The sequence below is a fragment of the Astyanax mexicanus genome, chromosome 4 (genome assembly GCF_023375975.1).
Source record: "Astyanax mexicanus isolate ESR-SI-001 chromosome 4, AstMex3_surface, whole genome shotgun sequence".
Classification (NCBI taxonomy): domain Eukaryota; kingdom Metazoa; phylum Chordata; class Actinopteri; order Characiformes; family Acestrorhamphidae; genus Astyanax; species Astyanax mexicanus.
In genome coordinates, this window is record NC_064411.1 from 49,553,804 (window position 1) to 49,573,304 (window position 19,501).

The following is a 19,501-nucleotide window of genomic DNA, read 5'->3' on the forward strand; positions in this document are numbered from 1 at the left end:
ACAGTGTCATCCCAACAAGTGAAGCATGGGGGGTGGCAGAATCATGTTATGGGATTTTTATTTATTTTTTTAATCAGTGGGTTCTGTGTATCTGGTTTGAATTAAAAAAATGAAAATTAATAGGAGTAAAGAAAGATAAAAATAAAACTACAAATAAACAAGTGCTGTATTGGTTACGCGGAAGTACAGTAGATTGACACACTTTTCCACACCATTCATTGTTAATGGAACAGCCACATTAAAAGCCAGTCTATTTGTATAGTCCACTGATAAAAGTGTGGTTAATACAATAAAAGCAATTAGATTGCCTACGATTACCTTATCTCATAATGGAAAAGCACTTACAGTAGAAATGAACTCCTGCAATCACAAGAGATTTTTTTTCTTCTTTTCTTTTTTTATTGAGATAAAGGCTGAACGCCACATACAATCGTTTCTGGTTCATGTCGACTGCAAAAAAAAAGAGAAAAAAAAAACGAAAGACTAAAGAACGACTCAAATCATCATGACCGCCTGACACAACAGTGACTGAGGTGAACATTTTGTCCTTATACTGTATTTTATAATATTTATATATTAACTGTAGCACATAATCTAGGCCCAGATAAAGGCATACATCTATACAATTACTTATTTAATATAATATATATATTTATAAAGATTCACCTGAGAGGCCTGAAATATAATGTGCGATAATGTGTGTGTGTGTGTGTACGTGTGACTGCATGCATATAACATGGATGTGAAAAATATACTCAGATGTGACTCTCTGTATGTGTGGGTGTGTATACGTTTTTTGTATGAGCAGGATACAGCTCATATAAAACTGCTCATCACCTTTCACTCGGGCAGTGTGTGTGTCTGTGGGAGTGTGTGTGTGTGTGTGTGTGTATCCAGATCACTCTGTAAAAATGAGAACAGTGTGCAAAAATGTGTCGAGATAAATGATGACAAACAACAGAGAGAAGAAACTAAGAGAGAAAGTTTGTGTGTGTGTGTGTGTGTATATATATGTGTGTGTGTGTGTGTGTGTGTGTGTGTGTGTGTGTTTGAGGGGAAAACTGAACGTGTTTCTCTCATTTCAGGAGTTATTCTGCTGTCCGGGTTGGTGTGCTGGGTTGGTTGAAGCCCATAGTTTTACACAGCCAGCCTGCAAAGTCCACCTCCTCCACCTCTGAGCGCTTAATAAACGTGTGGTTCTGGAAAGAGAATAACATATTTATTATGTTAGTTCACATATATAATAACAGTGAACAGTATTTTATAAGTAAGTAAGGAAAAAAAAGTGTATATTTCCCATCTATCATTAATTACAATTGTGTTGTCTTTAAAAAGGTATAATTGTTTTTAATGCTTTTTTTTATTATTTTACCCTGATATCAGTAGCATTTATTGGTCTTAAAATGACAATAATATGGTTTACTGCAATAATTTCTGGGACTCCAATTAAAATGCACAAAAAAAATGATTGAGACAGGTCTAGGGCTGCATGTTTCGACTGATCCAGTTCAGATTTTTAGCTTTTATTGTAGTAGAGCGCCCCCTTTGGTGTCTTCCAGACGGTATTAAATCTCCGGGCACTGCCATCTTAAATTTACAATAAGTCAACCATTGAATAGTAAAACACTTTGAGCAATGTTTATGTAATTTGTTGTTTTTTCTTTTAATTCTAAAATCGACAGTAACCAGATATTTTCAGCAACAGTTGGAATTCATGCATTTCCAAGGAATTAATTTTGGAATCTGCTCAACTATCCTACCTATTAGTTTGTGCTCGACGGTTCACTTATTGTGACGTAAATGTAAAGATTTACCTACGCTATGGGATGTAAAGAGTGTTTTTTAGTAAGCTTCTTGTGCAGTTTTAAAGTTATTTAATGCCTCATTTTAAATGTCAGGGCTCTCCAGATTCTACCAATGAAGTGTGGAGCAACTGATCCCTGGATATCTGTGTAAAAAGCAATTTATCTGCAGAATATGCTAAATTTGCCCCATCTCACTCATTCTAAAGCCTGTTTGTGTTTAGTGCATAAAATTACTGGATCTCAGAAAGCTGCAGGAGAGCAGGGGTGTGCTATTCAACAAAGGTAAGTACTTTTTATCATGTTTTAATTCACCCAAAGACCATTTCACACCGGAGTTCTTTAACAGACTGGTACAGTGTGACGATATTGTTTATCAAATCAAATAGCAAAAAACGTGATTGAGACATCCCTATTATTATAAATAATTATATAGTCTAACTTTCTTCTACAAAGCTATGTAGGTTCTTTAAGAGTAGGTAATATATGCCAAACAAAATTACAGTGCAAGATTATTCCATAACCATATAGAAGGAAAATATGTGCAGAAAAGACTCACCATCAGCATCTTCAGATCTGCTCTATCTGCAGGATTTTTGATGAGACTACAAAGAACAAACAAATAAACAAAAACAGCCATTAGTTTTAATTTGTATAACAAGACATTTTTTTTACATACAAAAGCAATACAATGGTGTTGCTAGCAAATAAATATGACCAATTCCACTAAAATGAATAAATATAAGTTATGATATTCACCATTTGGTCACAAAGTCCTGGAAATCTGCAGTGAAAACTCCATGAGGCAGTTTAGGTGGAGGCTATAAAAAAACAAACAAAAAAAAAACAGAAGAGTTAGATGCAATTTAATTTCAAATTCCCACCCAAATGCCTAGGACTCCACCTATCACTCTTTTGAAAGTCGTTCTTATTATTAAAAGCAAGCCAATGACTTCTTTTAGAATTGACAGCATTAAAAAAAAGTGACTAGACAGCTCAACACGCATTGAGGAGAATGCTAAATCCTAGTTCTGTTATATTACCCTATAATCTCCTAATAAGGGAGTCAAAACTTAGATGGATGCAATATTTATTATATGATCATTAAAAAAATTGTATTGTACTACTGTATTGAAACAAAAATTTAATTAATTCTTACCTCATTGACTATGTAATCCAGCAACTCAAAAATAGCCATGGCTGGTCCATGTCCTACAGAAAGCAATACATATTCAATTAAACTTCAAAAATTAACCAACGGTAAAGATACAACATATCGTCAGTGTGACACAAAGAAAATGTATTATTAAAAAGGCCATTTTGAATAATTCCATTAGATCCACTTAACATGAATTTATGACAAACAAATTAAGAACAACTGCAGTAACTGAATTACTATTAAGTCAAAAACACGACATGGAGATATGAAGTTTTTGAGGGACAGTTGTAACAAGTTTTGTAATAGAAATTCAAAATTGATCAAACCATATACAGAATTAATTGATTAACTAGTTATTAACTAGTATGAAATGTCGTACCGCTGACAGGCCTGCCTGGAGGTCTGGGGCGTGGCGACGTGCTTAGTGTCTCTCCCTCCATGTTCATCAATGGCCGCCCAAAAATGGCCTCCAGCTCCTTGGGGTCTGGGGGTGGGATTGGGTAGCGGCCAATAGAAAGCTCCACCAGAGACAGTCCCATACTCCACACATCCGACTGCACTGAGTAATGAGTGCCCTGCAATCTCTCCGGCTTAGAAACAGAAATACAGAAAGAAATTACACTCGATTACACTGATATGCCAGACGTCATGGGACAGGAACATGTACTGTGTGTCCCATGAATTTTGCCATGTCCCATGGAAGCTAAATCACTGCACTGATTTGTGAGGTGTGTGTGTGGTTTTCTGCAATAACTGCTTTGTTGCAAGGACAATTCTGGCCAGATGCTGCTGGTCACAATCATTACCACCCACTGCATGGTCCACTGTGGGTAGTAATGTCCACAATTCTATGATGTATTCTTGGACACACATGAAAAACACAACCAGGTTTTGCTTGATAACACACCCTGACCACACTGGCCAGTGTTCAAGTTCCTTGCAAGGCAACATTTTCATACTGCTTTGTCTATTATTGGGGTAAAATTAATCGGACATAAAATTTGACTTCTTTTAATTGTAAAAAAGAAAAATGCAAGTGACTGATTTTTTAAAAACAGAACTTGAAGTCATAACGAGTACAAACTTTATCGAATAGCCCACGTCTGTTAACCCCCAGCCATCCAAAATGCAGAGATTTTACTCGATGCTCAACAGGCAGATAATGCTAGTGATAAGGGCATAGAGTTGCCCATGCAAAGAAATCACTATTTTTACACCATTAACAAGCGCAAAGTAGCTCAACACTTCATTGGTTCTGAGGGTCTTGATATTTAAAACAAGGCACTGAGAATTTTGAAAGTGCCCAGATAGTTTATTTAAAACACTTTTTATACTCACAATACCTTCAGGTAGTTCTCTGGGCACTGCTATTTTGAACTTACCATATTTTTTGCACTATAAGGTGCACTAAAAATTCTTTAATTTTCCCAAAAAGGGTCAGTGTGCCTTATTATCCACTGCGTCTTAAGTATGAATTTTACCCGTCAGGTTTAAGGAGCAGTAAAGCCACTCCACTGAAGTACAGTGTTATATAGGAGTTTCAGTTAAAGTTCTCCAGCACTGAGGCTGGAGCAGTATTAGCATTAACTGCTAGCCGTGCTAGATATTTGGCCATTCAGAGGTGAGTATTATTGGCCTGTAGCCCGAATAGTCACAATAAGTGATGTCTTTGCATGGGCAGCACTATGCCCCCATCATTAGCATGAAAGCCTGTTGGGAGCATCGGCTAAAAGCACTATATTTTGGAATGCTGGGGTGAATTGATGTGAGCTATTTGCCATAGGTTGTACTCGTTATCATGTTTCACTACAACCCAAGTCAATTTCACACCAGATTTCTCCTTTAATACAATAAAAACTGACTTACCGACATATAAGACCTTGTGCCTACAAAAGAGTTAGCCATGGAGTCGATGAGCTGGCCACTCACTCCAAAATCACATAACTTGATCTCCCCTCTTGAGTTGACCAGTATATTTGAGGGCTTGACATCTACAAACATAAGAATAAACTTATTTTTATACATATGAAATATGCAGTGAAGTCATCAATGTTGAGATTTTAACACAACACAACACTAAGTTAAGCTTCTAGATATTGTCCTGTTACCTCTGTGCATGATCTGGTGCTTTTCTCTCAGGTAGGCAAGACCTCTTAAAACCTGTAGGATGGCATAAGAGAGCAAATTATTGTTTTTGAGCAAACAAATAAAATATTTAGTCATTAGATTACCCAGATTAAAAAAATGTGAGGTGTGAGTGATTCAAACCATGAATACTTACAGCTATACTGACTTTCCCCAGGATTTCTTCTGGAATTCTTCGGGCCTCTTTTAGTACCTGATCCAATGAGCCTCCATCCTGTGGAAAGAGACACATGTACATTTTATAATCTTCTTGTCTCACAATCTTCGTCCCTCTGTTCAAACCACTCACTGACTCATTTGCTCTGTGAGCAGAAAACTGGAAGTGCTGCCAACACCATCCTGTGCCCAGCAAATGGCATGCTGGCCAAATAGATGGAACACAGAGCATCCCTGCTTGCAGCACTTCAAACTATAGACATCGCTGACATAAACTACATGGACAAAAGTACAGGGACAACCGCTCATTTATTACTTTACCTGAAATTAAGGATATTTTACAAAAAACAAACAGATATTACTCCAAAATATTCTACAGTCTGTCTAGAGTTAAATTACTGCAGAGAGCTGCTGAGGAGAGTTAGGAGTTTAAACAGGCTTCACTCCTGCATTAACATTTCTAACATGAATTACACTAACGTTAGCTGGATAAGTGTTAGGGGAATACTGTACTCTGTCCAGTCCATTAAAATTAAATCATATTTTATAGTAACTACAGACAACAACAAAAAATATTTTTTTAGACAAACTATAGCTTCAGGCAGGTATCTCCTTGTAAAAAAAAAGTATGAAAAAAAGTAAAAAACATATGCGAGTATCCTAGAATCTCCTAAAAATAACATCTAGTTTGTGAGAATGTTTTAGTTAATAAATGTAGGACAAGCTTATCAAAATTTGCAGCAAAATTGGTCTTGGGGACTAAATGTTTAGCAGTCCTCACCAGTAGGAAGTACAAATGGAGGGCACTATAAAAAATAATTCTGACTAATCGACTAATCAAAAAAAATAAATAAATAAATAAAAAAAGATCAGCAGGTTAGTTGACTACTAAGATATTCATTTGTTGCAGCCCTAGTTCCAGATAATTGTTTTTTTGTTAGCAATATTTTGCCCTCTGTGTCTACCATGTAACTGACTTCAGTTCATAAGTTTATACAGTTCATAAGTTTATACAGTTTACACTATATTTACAGAAGTGGTGTGCAACAGAGTGAGCAGTCCAGCAGTTTGCTGATTTCCCTGCTCAAACAGGCCTAATAAACCTGGCAATTATAATAGGCAAATTGAATCATGTGTGCTTAAGCAAGACAAGCACAAAAAAGGTCTACAAAAATATCCAGCCCTTGTTTACTGACTTACCATGTGCTCCATACAGATGCTGATTTCTCCATCGCTGTAGAAAGCTCCATAGAAGCCAACTATATAGGGCGAGTTGCACTCGTGCAGGACTTGCAGTTCTCTAATGATCTGGTTCCTGATTGCTTGCTTGATCTCCAGATGGATCAGCTAAATGGAAGAAAGTCATAAAAGCATCAGAAAATATTTCTTAATAAATGATTTAGGATCATGAAGTTGGATTACTTGTTTGCAAATAGAAAAGTGCGTTTCCTGAAAGAAAAGCAAACGGATGTGCAGCTAAATTTGCATCTAAAGTTAACAACAGATTCTATGGTATGTCAGGGGGTTACTATGGCATTGCTATGGTATCCCAGATGGTTGCTAACATGGTACTAAATGGTCACAAGCTGGTTGCTTTAATATAGCTGTTGGTTGCTAAGAAATTATTTAGTGTTTGCTAGGTGGTTGCTAAGGTGTTGGTATGGTACAGCTGTCAGTTGCTAAGATGCTATTGTGTTGCTCACTGGTTGGAAACGTTTCTAAGGTGGTTGCTAAGGTGTTATATATGCATAAAGCATTTACTGGCAAAAATGAGAAAAAGACAGCATCCATGTGTACAGAGAATCCAAACAGCCAACCAGCAACTTATCTTAAGTCTATCAGGACCTATCAGGATGCCCCTAAATAACATTTTTAAACCATTTTGTGTGGTGTACAAAACCCAAGATGTTCTCAGAATCATATTCTTCATCAAAACCTCACCTTTCTGGCCATGATCAGCCCAGAGGGTTTGTGGCAGACTTTGTTAACCACGCCACCGTTTCCTGCTCCCAGCTCGCAGATGCGCTGAAAATCATCGTCCTTCAGCTCGCCTACTTTGGCTTTCTGCGTGAGGAAGGCCTCCAGACGCTTCTTCTGCTGCTCGTCCAAGTCAAGCTCTTCCAGTTTCTTCTGAAGGGCCTCTAGGTTTGCTCTGACAAGGATACAAGCAACAGGCAGAGTAATTATGGGCCAGAAATCCATACCTATTAACACTTCAAGAATGGATCTGTTTGTAGCCAAAGCAATTAATTCAGTCAATTAGAAACAAGAAGAAAATGGCACTGATCTTAGCTATCAGTGTCAGCATCGTGCTGATAACAGTAGGAAATGCTGCATTCTTTTCCTGTTGGATAGTGGCTTGAGTAGTGTGAGCATGATAGCCTACATTAAGACCTTAATAAGGGAACTCTGTTCAATAAGTGACTCCAATATACAACTCATAGTGAGAGATACAGCGGCCAAGAGCCAAACACAGTGAAGATTATTTTAGTTATTTTAATGACTGTACATATATACACTTACTGAAAAAATAATAATGATTTATGCACCCTGGATTGCTGCAAAACTAGTCATGAAGTTATATCAGAGGCTTGCAGATATCACTGCATACTGAATGTGGGCGATTTGGCCCTAAAATAATTTTCACAGTATTTTTGTGATGGTGATATTTGTGACGATATGCAAAACCATGAAAAATATTTGATCAATTTCAAGCACTGGAATGTATTTTTTTCTAGTTTGTAAACAACAGTAACTACAACCAAGAAACCTGATAATCTAACCAAAAACTTCAAATATAAACAATAAACCAAAAATCATAAGTTAATAATTACAAGTAAAGGCCTAAAGTGTACCGGTAGCTTATGTACATAAAGCACTAAACACACACAAACTTAATAGATTAGTCCTTAATATTTTTTTTTCTGAGGTCATCTAGTTAGTGTACCACTTTAGGATGCTTCGAGTATCACAAGTGGTACGTGTACCACAGTTTTGAGAACCACTGTCCAATGCAATATAAAAATATTTTTTATTCAATGTTTTGTCATACTGTCAAAAATACCCTTAAATATCATTCCTGATGTCATTTAAGGGCCTTATTGGCTATGGACAACATCTCTCCCAAATTCCAAATAACAAATAGTCATTTAGAGCATTTATTTGCAGAAAATGAGAAATGGCTGAAATAACAAAAAAAGCAGAGCTTTCAGACCTCAAATAATGCGTTCAATAAGTTCATATTCATAAAGTTTTAAGAGTTAAAAAAAAATCAATATTTGGAGGAATAACCCTGTTTTTTGTTTTTTATAACAGTTTTCATGCATCTTGGCATGTTCTCCTCCACCAGTCTTACACACTGCGTTCATATATATTTGCATTATACAAATATCACAAAATAAACTTTAACATTCTGTGTTATGTGTGTTGTGTTATGTTTATAATAAAACTAACAGGTGAGAACTTACTCTGATGCAGCTCCTATGTTGGATCCTGTGGTCTGGGCGTCTCCAGTGCCACCTATGACCAAGGGTCCTGGTCTTTTTTTGGGTGCCATGTTCTAATGTTCTAACTAGATGTTCTAACTATCTATCTAAGTAGCTAGTTTAGATTTTTTTTTCTGGGCAAGAGCTCTTAGATGATGAAGTAGTGGATGATGATGATGAAGTTTTGATGAGCAAGATCATGGAGCTCAAGCAACCATCCAGAGTAGAAGACACAGTAACAGCTATTTAGATAGTCTTGGAAAGCTCAGTAGTATGTATTAGGTTAGGTAATAGCTAACTAGCTAGTTAAATTGCCACTTTTTTAGGATAGCTGTTTTTTTTTTAGGTTAAAATAGATCAGGCAGGTTTGCCAACAGGTGCTTTTCTTTATCTAGCAAGCTGCTCAGTTAACTAACTAGTTAGCCAAGCTAGCTTTATATCTATCTAACTAGATACTTTAGCTAAATAGCTAAATAATACAATTATGTCTGTAAATATCTATATACTCTTGGTCTCTCTTAAATAATAAAGTCTTAAGAGAGAGGCCTACACATTTGAGAGCTTAAATATTAGCATACTTAATCTAGCTAACTAACTCTATCTCACCTAGACAGTTCTAAACTAAAGATACAGCAGCATAGCAGCTAGCTAGCTAACACTTCACCCAAAAACTCACTTCCACAAAGATTAAGCATCTGTTAATTAACTAATAAAATAAGTTCTGGCAGTGTAGGAGCTTTAACTTCAGCTAAAGCACCTGTAGATACTCTCTCTATATCTCTATCCAGCCCCCAGCTAACCCTCAGCTAACGCCAGCCTGCCTGTTTCCCAATGAACCGCCTAAACTCCCGATCTGTTAGCTTAACTCACTAAACACTCACTAAATCCGCCCAACATCCCTTTAAAACCTGACAACACGCCCAGGACCAATAAATACTACCATCCAGCCCCTCGCGGTCTAAAAATCAGCCGTTTACCATACCCGCAGAGTCTCAGAGTACAGCAGAAAGGCAGCTAGCTAAGTTTGCTATGTTGTTAGCTAGCCTAGCTAACTAACAGCTAGCTTAGCCAGCTCCTGCCAGGGCTCGGTCTAGGAAGCGAAGTCCAAAATCTCGCGAGATTTGCCAGCTAACGTAGTTAGTGGCCAAAAGTATGCAGACGCATCTTTCTCAGTGTACAGCTCTAGTAAAAAAATAATAAGATAAAAATAGGAAACCACTTAAAATTATGAGTTTCTTTGATTTTTTACCAAATTGAAAACCTCTTGAATATAACCAAGAGGAAGATGGATGATCACAAGCCCTCAAACCAAGCTGAACTGCTTGAATTTTTGCACCAGGAGTAAAGGCATAAAGTTATCCAAAATCAGTGAGTAAGACTGGTGGAGGAGAACATGATGCCAAGATGCATTTAAACTGTGGTTATTCCACCAAGTATTGATTTCTGAGCTCCTAAAACATTATGAATATTAACTTGTTTTCTTTGCATTATTTGAGGTCTGAAAGATCTGCATCTTTTTTGTTATTTCAGTCATTTTTTCATTGACATGACATGACAATACATTTATTTGGAATTTGGGAGAAATGTCCGTAGTTTAAAAAATAAAACAACAATTAAAATTTTACTCAAACATATACCTAGAAATAGCAAAATCAGAGAAACTGTCTTATTTTTTTTCCTGATCTCGTTTTTTTATGTACAGTACAATAGGGAAAAGTCAAGCATTCAAGGAGACGTTATTGTCATTCACATAACATGTGGTATATGAGCACCCAAAGTGGCAGGAATGGTCTTTAATACTTGACCCAATGATGCACTGCATATAGGGGGGCAGATATCACTAATACTCTTATAAACAGTGACCCACTTAACCATATTAAAACAATGCTTTCACATATAATAACAGGTATCTTCATATTTTGGGACAAAACAACAAAATCAATGCCAGGGTTTGTCTGAAATCATTTTTATTGTATGCTTCTCTTTCTATACATGTATATATACACACACTGACATAAGTTAAAAAAAATAAAGAAAGAACTTAAATAAACATTTCAAAGGAAAAAAGAAAAATCAAAGTGTGCAGCAGAAAAAAATAAACCTTTATTCTTCTTGCTGTAAGCAGCAAACAGTTTGTGTACATAGAAAGAGGTACAAACAACATTCAGGACAATATTTGTTTAGATATATATAAATATAAAAAATAATACTTTGAAACACTAAAAAATAAAAAAGAGTATTCATCATCAGCAAATGGTCTTTAAAGTCTTCTTTCACAGAGCATCACCACTTATCATCGATACAGTCGTCATCATCGGTCGAGCACTGTGTTAGATCCACAACGTCGTCTAGCAGTACAGGCTCACTTTCTGTAGAGAAATAGTCAAAAGTACATGAGTACAGAAAACAAACATCACAATGGATGATTAGAAATAGTATGAGCTTTTTCTTTTACAGGTGCATCTTAAAAAATTGAATATCATTGAAAAGTTACTAAGTTTAAAATGTGAAACTTTCATTTTCCAGCAGGAACACAGCCTACACTGCCAAACGTACAAATTGGTTTATATATATAATATTCTGATTTTCTGAGATATTGACTTTTGGGTGTTTATTGGCTGTAAGCCATTAATCATCAACAATAAAAAACTAACATTTAAAATAGATAACTCTGTGTGTAATACATCTATATAATATAAAATTTCATTTTTTTTTTGTTTACTGAATTACCGAAATAAACTAATTTTTCAATGATATTCACATTTGTTAAGAAGCACCTGTATTTAAAGTTTTTTTTTTCTTACTGAGGCTGAGTGGAGAGTGGTCTGGGGTTTTGTTGCTCTCGCACTCTTCTCTCACTGGTCTCCAGGAGCCATTAGACAGGTACTCAATCACCTCCACATCTTCTTCTGTGCTCTGGAGGATGTTACTCAGCAAACTGCAGATCAACAACAGCAACAACAGTCATAGTGACCCCATACATTCTACCATAGTGGACCCAAACCTTGGACCTGGAAGTTCAAGGTCCTGTACATTTGAGTTGGCGCATCAATGAAGGGGACAAGGACACTGTTGCTACATTAACATACTATCAGAATTATGGTTAGATATTATGGCTTTACAAAATTTCAGCCTGGCCTTTCTATTTGTTCCTATTGCTAATTAGTGGTTTTCATCTTCTGGTGAAGCCTCTGTAGTTTTGTTCATGAAGTATTCTGCCAACATTAGATTATGATACCTTTACACACTACTGGAGGTTATTGTTGATGTCACAGTTGTTTTAGGGTCTTTTTTGTGTGGTTTTCTTTGTTCTACCTGTTTAACATCTGTTACTTAGTACACCAGTGATGACTTTCTTCTTCAGGAAATTCCAAACAGTTGTACTGGTCAAGGCCAATATTTGTCTATGGTCTAATGGCTCTGATTGATTTTTTATTTTGCCTCAGCTTCACAGTTGCTTGTTTTCACCCATGAACCGCTTTCTGATGTTTCAGATTTTTACTCCTCTAACTGGAAATACACAGTCTGCTCAGGCAAAATTCAAATCTAAAACTATTTATTGTTTAAATAATCAACAAAACACACCAGACAGTCACACGTTCCAATACTTTTGCTCACAAGAAAAATAGGTGGATTCAGACAAAACCGTCTATCTCCTAAATTCATCATCAGATCCAGATGTAAATACCTCCAGATGTTTTCATTCTACATGGATTCTACAGGATTGATCTCACTGTTCCAATACTTTTGAAGGAGTGTGTATACAGTTTGACATTTTGGTGAATTTAGTCTGTAGTGCCACTCTTTGAAGAAGCTATATCAGTTTTTTTTAACCTGTTTGTCTGCTTAGTTTGTTTCTGTGAAATTTGATAACAGTCTCTGTCTCTCTCTCCCCCCCCCCCCACACCGAGAATTATCTAAATATCAAACCCAGAGAAACTTGTAATGCTAATGTCATGTTAAAGGGATGTTTAAACTAAAATGCTCAGGACATTGCCTGTTTTTCTTCCCTTCATTTTGGTGAAATTAAAATGTCACCAAAACACTAATTGCAATTCATTGCTATGTAAAACGTACTGATTTGGGCAAGAGGGATCATTAGACCTTTTTTTTATGAATAATGAGCTTAGAAAAATGAAACACACTTGAAAATCAATTTACATCCATGTTATGGTCAGATAGGCACCTTGCAATGGCTAAAATGTCTGTGTTTTGAGGTTAAAATGAGAAAAAACCTTTTACAAAGCCAACCCGACCAGACCGTCACACCAAACACTGTGAGTGACTGTAAAGAGGATGCTACCTATCGATCTGGAGTGTTTCAAAGAGAGCAGGCTTATGGCAGACAGGACAGGTCCACCTAGGCTTTCTCTCGTTCATCTGCAGGTAGAAGGCTGCGTCAAAGCACTGCAGGTGGGCACACGGCTGCGCTCGACAGGGGGCTGACATTCGGGTTTTCGCCAGCTTTCCAGGTAGAGAAGACAGACAGATGAAATCAAACAAGAGTACACACACATCCATTCAAAATCTACAGAATCGTACAACATCACTCAAGAACTGTACTAGTAACTGTACTAGTGCCGGTTCAGTCATAGTTTAGACTTATGGCAATTTTTGGAATATTAGTTTTATAGCTGTAACAACAAAATGGATATTAAATCAGAAAGTGTTATTTCAGCTTTCTAAAACATATTAAATATATTACAAATCACGAGGTAGAAAAATTCTGCTTTAATCCTTCCATTTTATTTATAATTTATTTACTGTTAAAATGTACTTACTGTTTCACAACTATTTTAATATTCTGAAAATGGACAGTGCTACTTTAAATTACTTTGTTGTAAGTTACACTGAGTTATGTTGGGTTAACATTTTGTTTAATTGCAGCAAAGAAACGATCCTAATAAAATCCTATTTTTCACTACAATGCAATAAATAAGTAGAATCTTACAGGACAGATCAGGGACACTTGCAGCCCTGTGGTGGCGATCTCATTCTCAGCATCGCAACACAGCTTCTCACAAACTGGAAGAGATTAAATGTTCTGGATCTTATATAGTGAACACAATGCAAGGTTTAAAAAAAAAAAAAAAAAAAAAAAGCTATAATTTTTAAAAGAGGACAAATTATTGGACTGAATGGCTAGTCTGTTAAATCAGATAAGGCCATCAATAAGGCCATAGGTAAACATCAAAATATTCATTTTATTTCAATGTAAATACAATATAACATATCTTTGGCATAAACATACATCAAATTGCACTGCTCAACTATTACAAAAAAGTTAATGTAAAAAAAGAAACCACTTACTTCTCTGTCTGCAGTGCTCCTCACTTTCCACAGCTTTGTTCTGAAGATGCTCAAAAAGATCTGTTGAGGTGAAAGCCCTCACCAGATATACAGCTACAGAATAGCGCTAAACACAGCACAGCACAGCACAGCACAGAACACAAAATAGCACGTGGCAACACAGCAAAACCCAGCACAGCACAGCACAACACACAAAAACATAGCACAGCACAAAACACAAGACAACCCAGCACAAGACAACCCAGCACAAGACACATGACAGCACAGCATAGCACAAGACAACACAGCACAGCATAGCACAAAACAACACAACAGCACAAAAAACAAGATAGATACAACATAAAAGCACAACACAACACAAAACACAAGACAACCCAGCACAAGACAACACATACACAGCACAGCACAAAACAACACAGCATAAGAAAACACAGCACAGCATAAGAAAACACAAGACACCACAAAAACAACACGTACACAGAATAGTACGGCGCAGAACAGCACAGCACAAGAAAACACATACTCAGCACATACACAGCACAGCACAAGACAACACAGCACATCACACAAAGAGAGAGAGAGAGAATGACTCTGTGTGAGTGATGGAACAGTTAGCAATTAGCCAACATGTTATTGCTGTTATGAGAAAGCCTCATATTTTTAAAACTGAAAAAAATCCAAACATAAGAGATGTACCTTGCCATAATTACCCCACATTACAGTAACACGGTTCACAGCGGTCTGTCTTAATAATGGGGTGAGATTGATTGGGCAGCAGGGGCGAGAAGGCTCCAAGCCTTCCTTACTGGATGCATAGCGGATCTGATAATCACAATAAAATAAACAGAAAAAATATACAAGGTTTTATGAGACAACATATATAACGATTATGTATTAGAAGATAAAACTCCAGCACGAACATAATAAAAAGCACAAAGAAAATATTAGATTAGTCTTAGATTAGCCTAAATCAAAGACGTAAGAGACACCTGTAGGTCGCATTCTATGCCGTTGACCAACACAGAAATTTTGGGTGGATATTGATCGTCTTCAACGCCAACACTCTCTGTGTAGCAAATTCTGAAATGCACAAGATTTACTGACAAGCCAAAAACATACTATAACCAACAATTCAAAAGTTTGTATATAGGTTAAATACAGGTGATCTCATATGAATAGAAAGGTGCTACAATCACATGTTAATTTAAGAAAGAAGCTAAAAAGTAGTCGTAGTCTGACTCTTTGCTAGTGAAAGCTTACCTGAGCACCACTTGAAAGGACTTCAGCTTGGAATTGGACCCTCTGAGGATTAAACGAGCAATATGAGTGATTGGGAGAGTCAGGATATAGAGAAACGTAATATTTGTAATTAAAACTCATTTTAAAATCTGAAAACAAAGAAGTTATTGTGAGTGTGTGTGTGTGTGTGTTTGCACAATGCAAAACTCGATAGGCAGATATCTAAATTGTTACATATAGAAGTGGTATGGTCTGATTAGGCTACTTTTGGGTAGTGTACCTCATGGTGACACATTGTTGACTGCTATACAGGCCTCTATGACACACTTGAAGACATTTTGCATAGATTACAGAATTTGATAAAGGGAACATCGGACTGAGAAAACCAGCATGAACGTATGGTCTTTAATTGGCAAATCCAGGTTTGGGGGAACGGTTTGAGTGTGAAGACTTTGCGGTGAGCGCTTGAAGCCTGCCTTTGCTGTGCAGTAACACACTGCCCCAACTGTAGATGTAGATGTAATATGGGGATCCATCGCATATGACAGGTGATCACCTCTAGTAGTGATACAATGGACACAAACTCACTCAGCTATATTTGCCTCTCATGACAGGTCTTTCAACTGGCAATTTTTTTTTTAGCAAAATAATGCTGGGCCACAAACAGCAAGGGTTTCTATGAATGTCTACACCAGATTGCAGCAGTTCCTTGGCCTGCCCGATTGCCAGATTTATCACCAGTGAAGCATTTAATTTATTATTTACCAGCTGCAGACTGACTTGAGGGAAGAGTTAACTTACTGAGAGCTCCTGATCTGAGTCCACTGGTTTGGAGTCAGGCACACTGTGATGGAATCTGTCTGCAGTTTATGAGCAGAAACAGGCACTGTGAAAGTAGACCAATCCAAATTAGAATATGAGAAAAAGCAAAACACCTCAGTCACATTAAATTTCAATTAAAAATGTATCTGGACTGATTTATACTTATATACTTATAATTTTCTACAGTGTATAAGTCTGGCCTATTATTGAACCATACTGAAAATACCTAAAGTGAGACTTAAAACAGAGACAATTAGAAGGTGTATTTTAAGACACTGAACATATTTTAAGGAGAAAATAATAACTCATAATCAGTGCACCCTCTTATTACTATTCAACACTAATAAGGTTAGGTTTCATTTTTTGTTATTTGAAAAATAAGTGTATTAAATAGTTGACTATTTTAGACAAAAGCAAAGCTGTAATAAAAATAAAACATTAATGTAATTGCTTTGGCCTAATTCTTCATATGAAAACATATGCAATACTACATGTATGATAGGAAAAGACTAATAACAATTAGCAGTGTCATTCAATTTAAAAAATAAATCAGATTAATCACAACAATTTTCTGTAATCAACTGGAATTAATCACACTTTTCCTTTTATTCTCAAGATTTAAGCTTTATAATCTGAGTGAATATTTGTAAATGTGAATGAAAAAAATAATGTAAGATTGTCAAAACAGAATTATATTTATATTAGTGAGGCCACCTGTATTAATCACAACAATATGCTTTAACCATTAACCATGATTAAACAATACGCTACATAAATTAAACTGCTAATATGTCACCAGATTTGCGCCAAAAAAGAAAAATAACATGTTCAAGTTTTTAGATTAATTGTATGAGTTAATTCATTAATGTTTACAGCACTAATAATAAAATTCTCTTAAAACATTCTATATTGAATCGATTTAAATCGAATTGGGGCCTTGTGAATCTGAATCGCATGGATTCCGTAAATCAGTGGTTATACCCATCTCTACTTATAATATTATCATACCTAATGGCACTAGAGGAACAATGGTCTCTAGTGTCTGATAGAAGGGAAGCTTGATCATCTGCGGCTCAGAGACGATGCTGGGGGTCACTGCGTCTGGTTTGCTGAGGCACTCAGCTGTGGGCATGGCTATAACCTCAGGAGAAGGCGGGATGGAGATGACCTGCGAGCGCCTGTTTTTGCCGGTAGTGGACTGGCGGAGTTTGTAGAGCTCCTGGATGGTGGAGAGCAGATCTGGTCTTTTCTCTTTCTGGAGGAGCCCAGTTACTCTTTGGACCAGCTCTTTCTTCAGGCCCTTCTTGCTCTTGCCAATAGAGGAGAGGAACTCGCGCAGCTCAGCCACTCGCAGGCTCTTCACCATATTCTGTGGGGGATGGTTTAAGTAGAAAATAAAAATTCAGAGAATGAGTTAGACACAAAATAATTAAAGCAAAGATGATTATTAGGGAAGAACAGTGCTTTCTATAAAAGTTGGGACAAAGACAGAGCTGCAGTTTAATATTTTAAATATAAACTATCACATCTGATTACTGCACACATTCCAGACTTTCTTTAAACGGAACAACTCAGGGCACCATAATGTTTGGGACATTTTACATTTATTTTTAAGGGAGTCAAAATCATGTAAGCACAATCAAACTTGTAAAAGACTGCAATCTTAAGCAAGCACATCAAAACAGCAATTTATATAATTGACTTAACCTTCTAGCTTTATGAAATACACTCCAGAAACTTTCAAATTACAAACTTTCATCCTGCTCTTATTAACTGACTGTTTAAAATATATATTTGTAATTCTGTTAAAAGAACATATTCACAATGAAATGCATGTTTTAATTGAAGCTTAAATTACACAAATAAATAAAATGAATCAAATTTGTGATTGTAACATGTGAATTTATATTCAGGAAAACCATGTACTTCCTTCTCTTTGCCAATACTAGTGTGGAAGTCCCCTACATAAGCTACCTCCTCATTGTATGGTAAGTCCCTAACATAACTATATTTTGCACATTTGCATGTCTACTTAATAAGATTGTAAAGTTTTCTTTGATGAAAATAAGCTAATCAAGATTGGGCGTTTTCTCATTTAGAATCTGCAAGAGAGAATCTCACTAGAAAGACTTGTGAAGAAAAGGGAAATAATAATAATACTAATAATAGTGAATAAAAATGCATAAGAATAATAAAATAAAATAAAAACAGACTAAGGATCAATATTCAAAACATAAATTTATTAATGAGCACAATTTAAAACCATTTTCACCCAATTTACCCATACCTGCTTAATTTAATGAACTAACTACCTGTAACTACCTCTATCACTCAATATAGTTATTATATTAAAGTATTTAAAATATATTTAAAAGTTGAAACTGATACTGATTGCACTTCTTACAGTCATGTTATAAAATATTGCCCATGCTTAATTTTTAAAGGTCTTTAAGGGGTTTAATAATGACTGTACATTAAAAGCAAGTTTGTGGTTTTAATGTAAGAGTGTAAGGTTTGTTATTTTGCAGCTAAAATGATCTTAATGCTAAACTAGCTACAGGTGGCTAAAGGAAAAATAGCTAACTAGTTAGCTCAAACAGGTAAACAGGTAGCTAATGTTAGGCATACTTATTTACCAGTACTAAGAAACCAATACAGATAGACAGATCAAGTAATATAAGGTAAGATAAGGTAATTACCGTGGCTTCCAGCAGTTCAGCAGACATTCCCATGGGTTAATCTCAGCGGGTCTAAACTACTGAAATATATAAATCAGTCAGGTAACGCTGGATTAGCTAATCCGCTGCTGACAGCCTTCAAAACTCCCGGTTAAACCGCAGCCGAAATCGCACGCCGAAAAGAGGGCGTGACCCGGGTCACGTGATCAGAGCACGCTGCCGTGATGACGTGAGGGCTAACGAATAATAATAATAATAATAATAATAATAATAATAATAATAATAATAATAATAATAATAATACCTGAATATACTACTACTAAAAATAAAAGTAATAATAAATACACCTGAATATAAAAAATAAATACTACTACTACTACTACTACTACTACTACTACTACTAATAATAATAATAATAATAATAATAATAATAATAATAATAAGGATGCCTGACTATGTTCACATGTAAGAAAATAAAAAATAAATATACCTGAATATAAAAAATAAATAATAATATTACCTAAATATAATACTAATACTAAAAATAATAATACCTGAATATACTACTACTATTACTACTACTACTTCTACTTCTACTACTACTACTACTAATAATAATAATAATAATAATAAAGATACCTGACTATATTCACATGTAAAAAATAACGAATATAAAAAAATGGTAAAAGTAATAATAAAGATGCC

At 35.8% G+C, this 19,501-nt stretch overlaps 2 protein-coding genes across 2 annotated transcripts; both read right to left on the reverse strand.

Annotated features, from left to right (window-relative positions):
- Positions 1-376: 376 nt before the first annotated feature.
- map2k2b (mitogen-activated protein kinase kinase 2b) lies at positions 377-9,831 on the reverse strand. Its single transcript, XM_022678864.2, has 11 exons — positions 8,730-9,831; positions 7,204-7,414; positions 6,463-6,609; positions 5,243-5,320; positions 5,070-5,121; positions 4,828-4,952; positions 3,341-3,551; positions 2,962-3,014; positions 2,562-2,623; positions 2,362-2,407; positions 377-1,199 (listed from the first exon to the last, which is right to left on the reverse strand). The coding sequence occupies exons 1-11, from the start codon at positions 8,816-8,818 to the stop codon at positions 1,089-1,091; spliced, it is 1,185 nt and encodes a 394-aa protein (XP_022534585.1). The 5' UTR covers positions 8,819-9,831; the 3' UTR covers positions 377-1,088.
- Positions 9,832-10,697: 866 nt separating this feature from the next.
- Positions 10,698-18,955, reverse strand: pias4b (protein inhibitor of activated STAT, 4b). Its single transcript, XM_022678865.2, has 11 exons — positions 18,818-18,955; positions 17,127-17,487; positions 16,098-16,182; positions 15,318-15,359; positions 15,047-15,137; positions 14,754-14,879; positions 14,058-14,163; positions 13,699-13,772; positions 13,051-13,211; positions 11,552-11,685; positions 10,698-11,116 (listed from the first exon to the last, which is right to left on the reverse strand). The coding sequence occupies exons 1-11, from the start codon at positions 18,848-18,850 to the stop codon at positions 11,031-11,033; spliced, it is 1,299 nt and encodes a 432-aa protein (XP_022534586.2). The 5' UTR covers positions 18,851-18,955; the 3' UTR covers positions 10,698-11,030.
- Between the last annotated feature and the right edge of the window lie 546 nt (positions 18,956-19,501).

What these genes read in the sequence shown, in the direction of transcription:
- map2k2b (XM_022678864.2), bottom strand. Translation starts at nt 8,818, where the DNA reads ATGGCACCCAAAAAAAGACCAGGACCCTTGGTCATAGGTGGCACTGGA. An exon ending in AACATAGGAGCTGCATCAGA is followed by an intron (nt 7,415 to 8,729) that starts GTAAGTTCTCAC and finishes TATCCTTGTCAG; the next exon opens with AGCAAACCTAGAGGCCCTTC. An exon ending in TGGATTACATAGTCAATGAG is followed by an intron (nt 2,624 to 2,961) that starts GTAAGAATTAAT and finishes GTTTTTTTATAG; the next exon opens with CCTCCACCTAAACTGCCTCA.
- pias4b (XM_022678865.2), bottom strand. Translation starts at nt 18,850, where the DNA reads ATGGGAATGTCTGCTGAACTGCTGGAAGCCACG. An exon ending in GCATAGAATGCGACCTACAG is followed by an intron (nt 14,880 to 15,046) that starts GTGTCTCTTACG and finishes TGTGATTATCAG; the next exon opens with ATCCGCTATGCATCCAGTAA. An exon ending in AAGTGTCCCTGATCTGTCCT is followed by an intron (nt 13,212 to 13,698) that starts GTAAGATTCTAC and finishes CTACCTGGAAAG; the next exon opens with CTGGCGAAAACCCGAATGTC.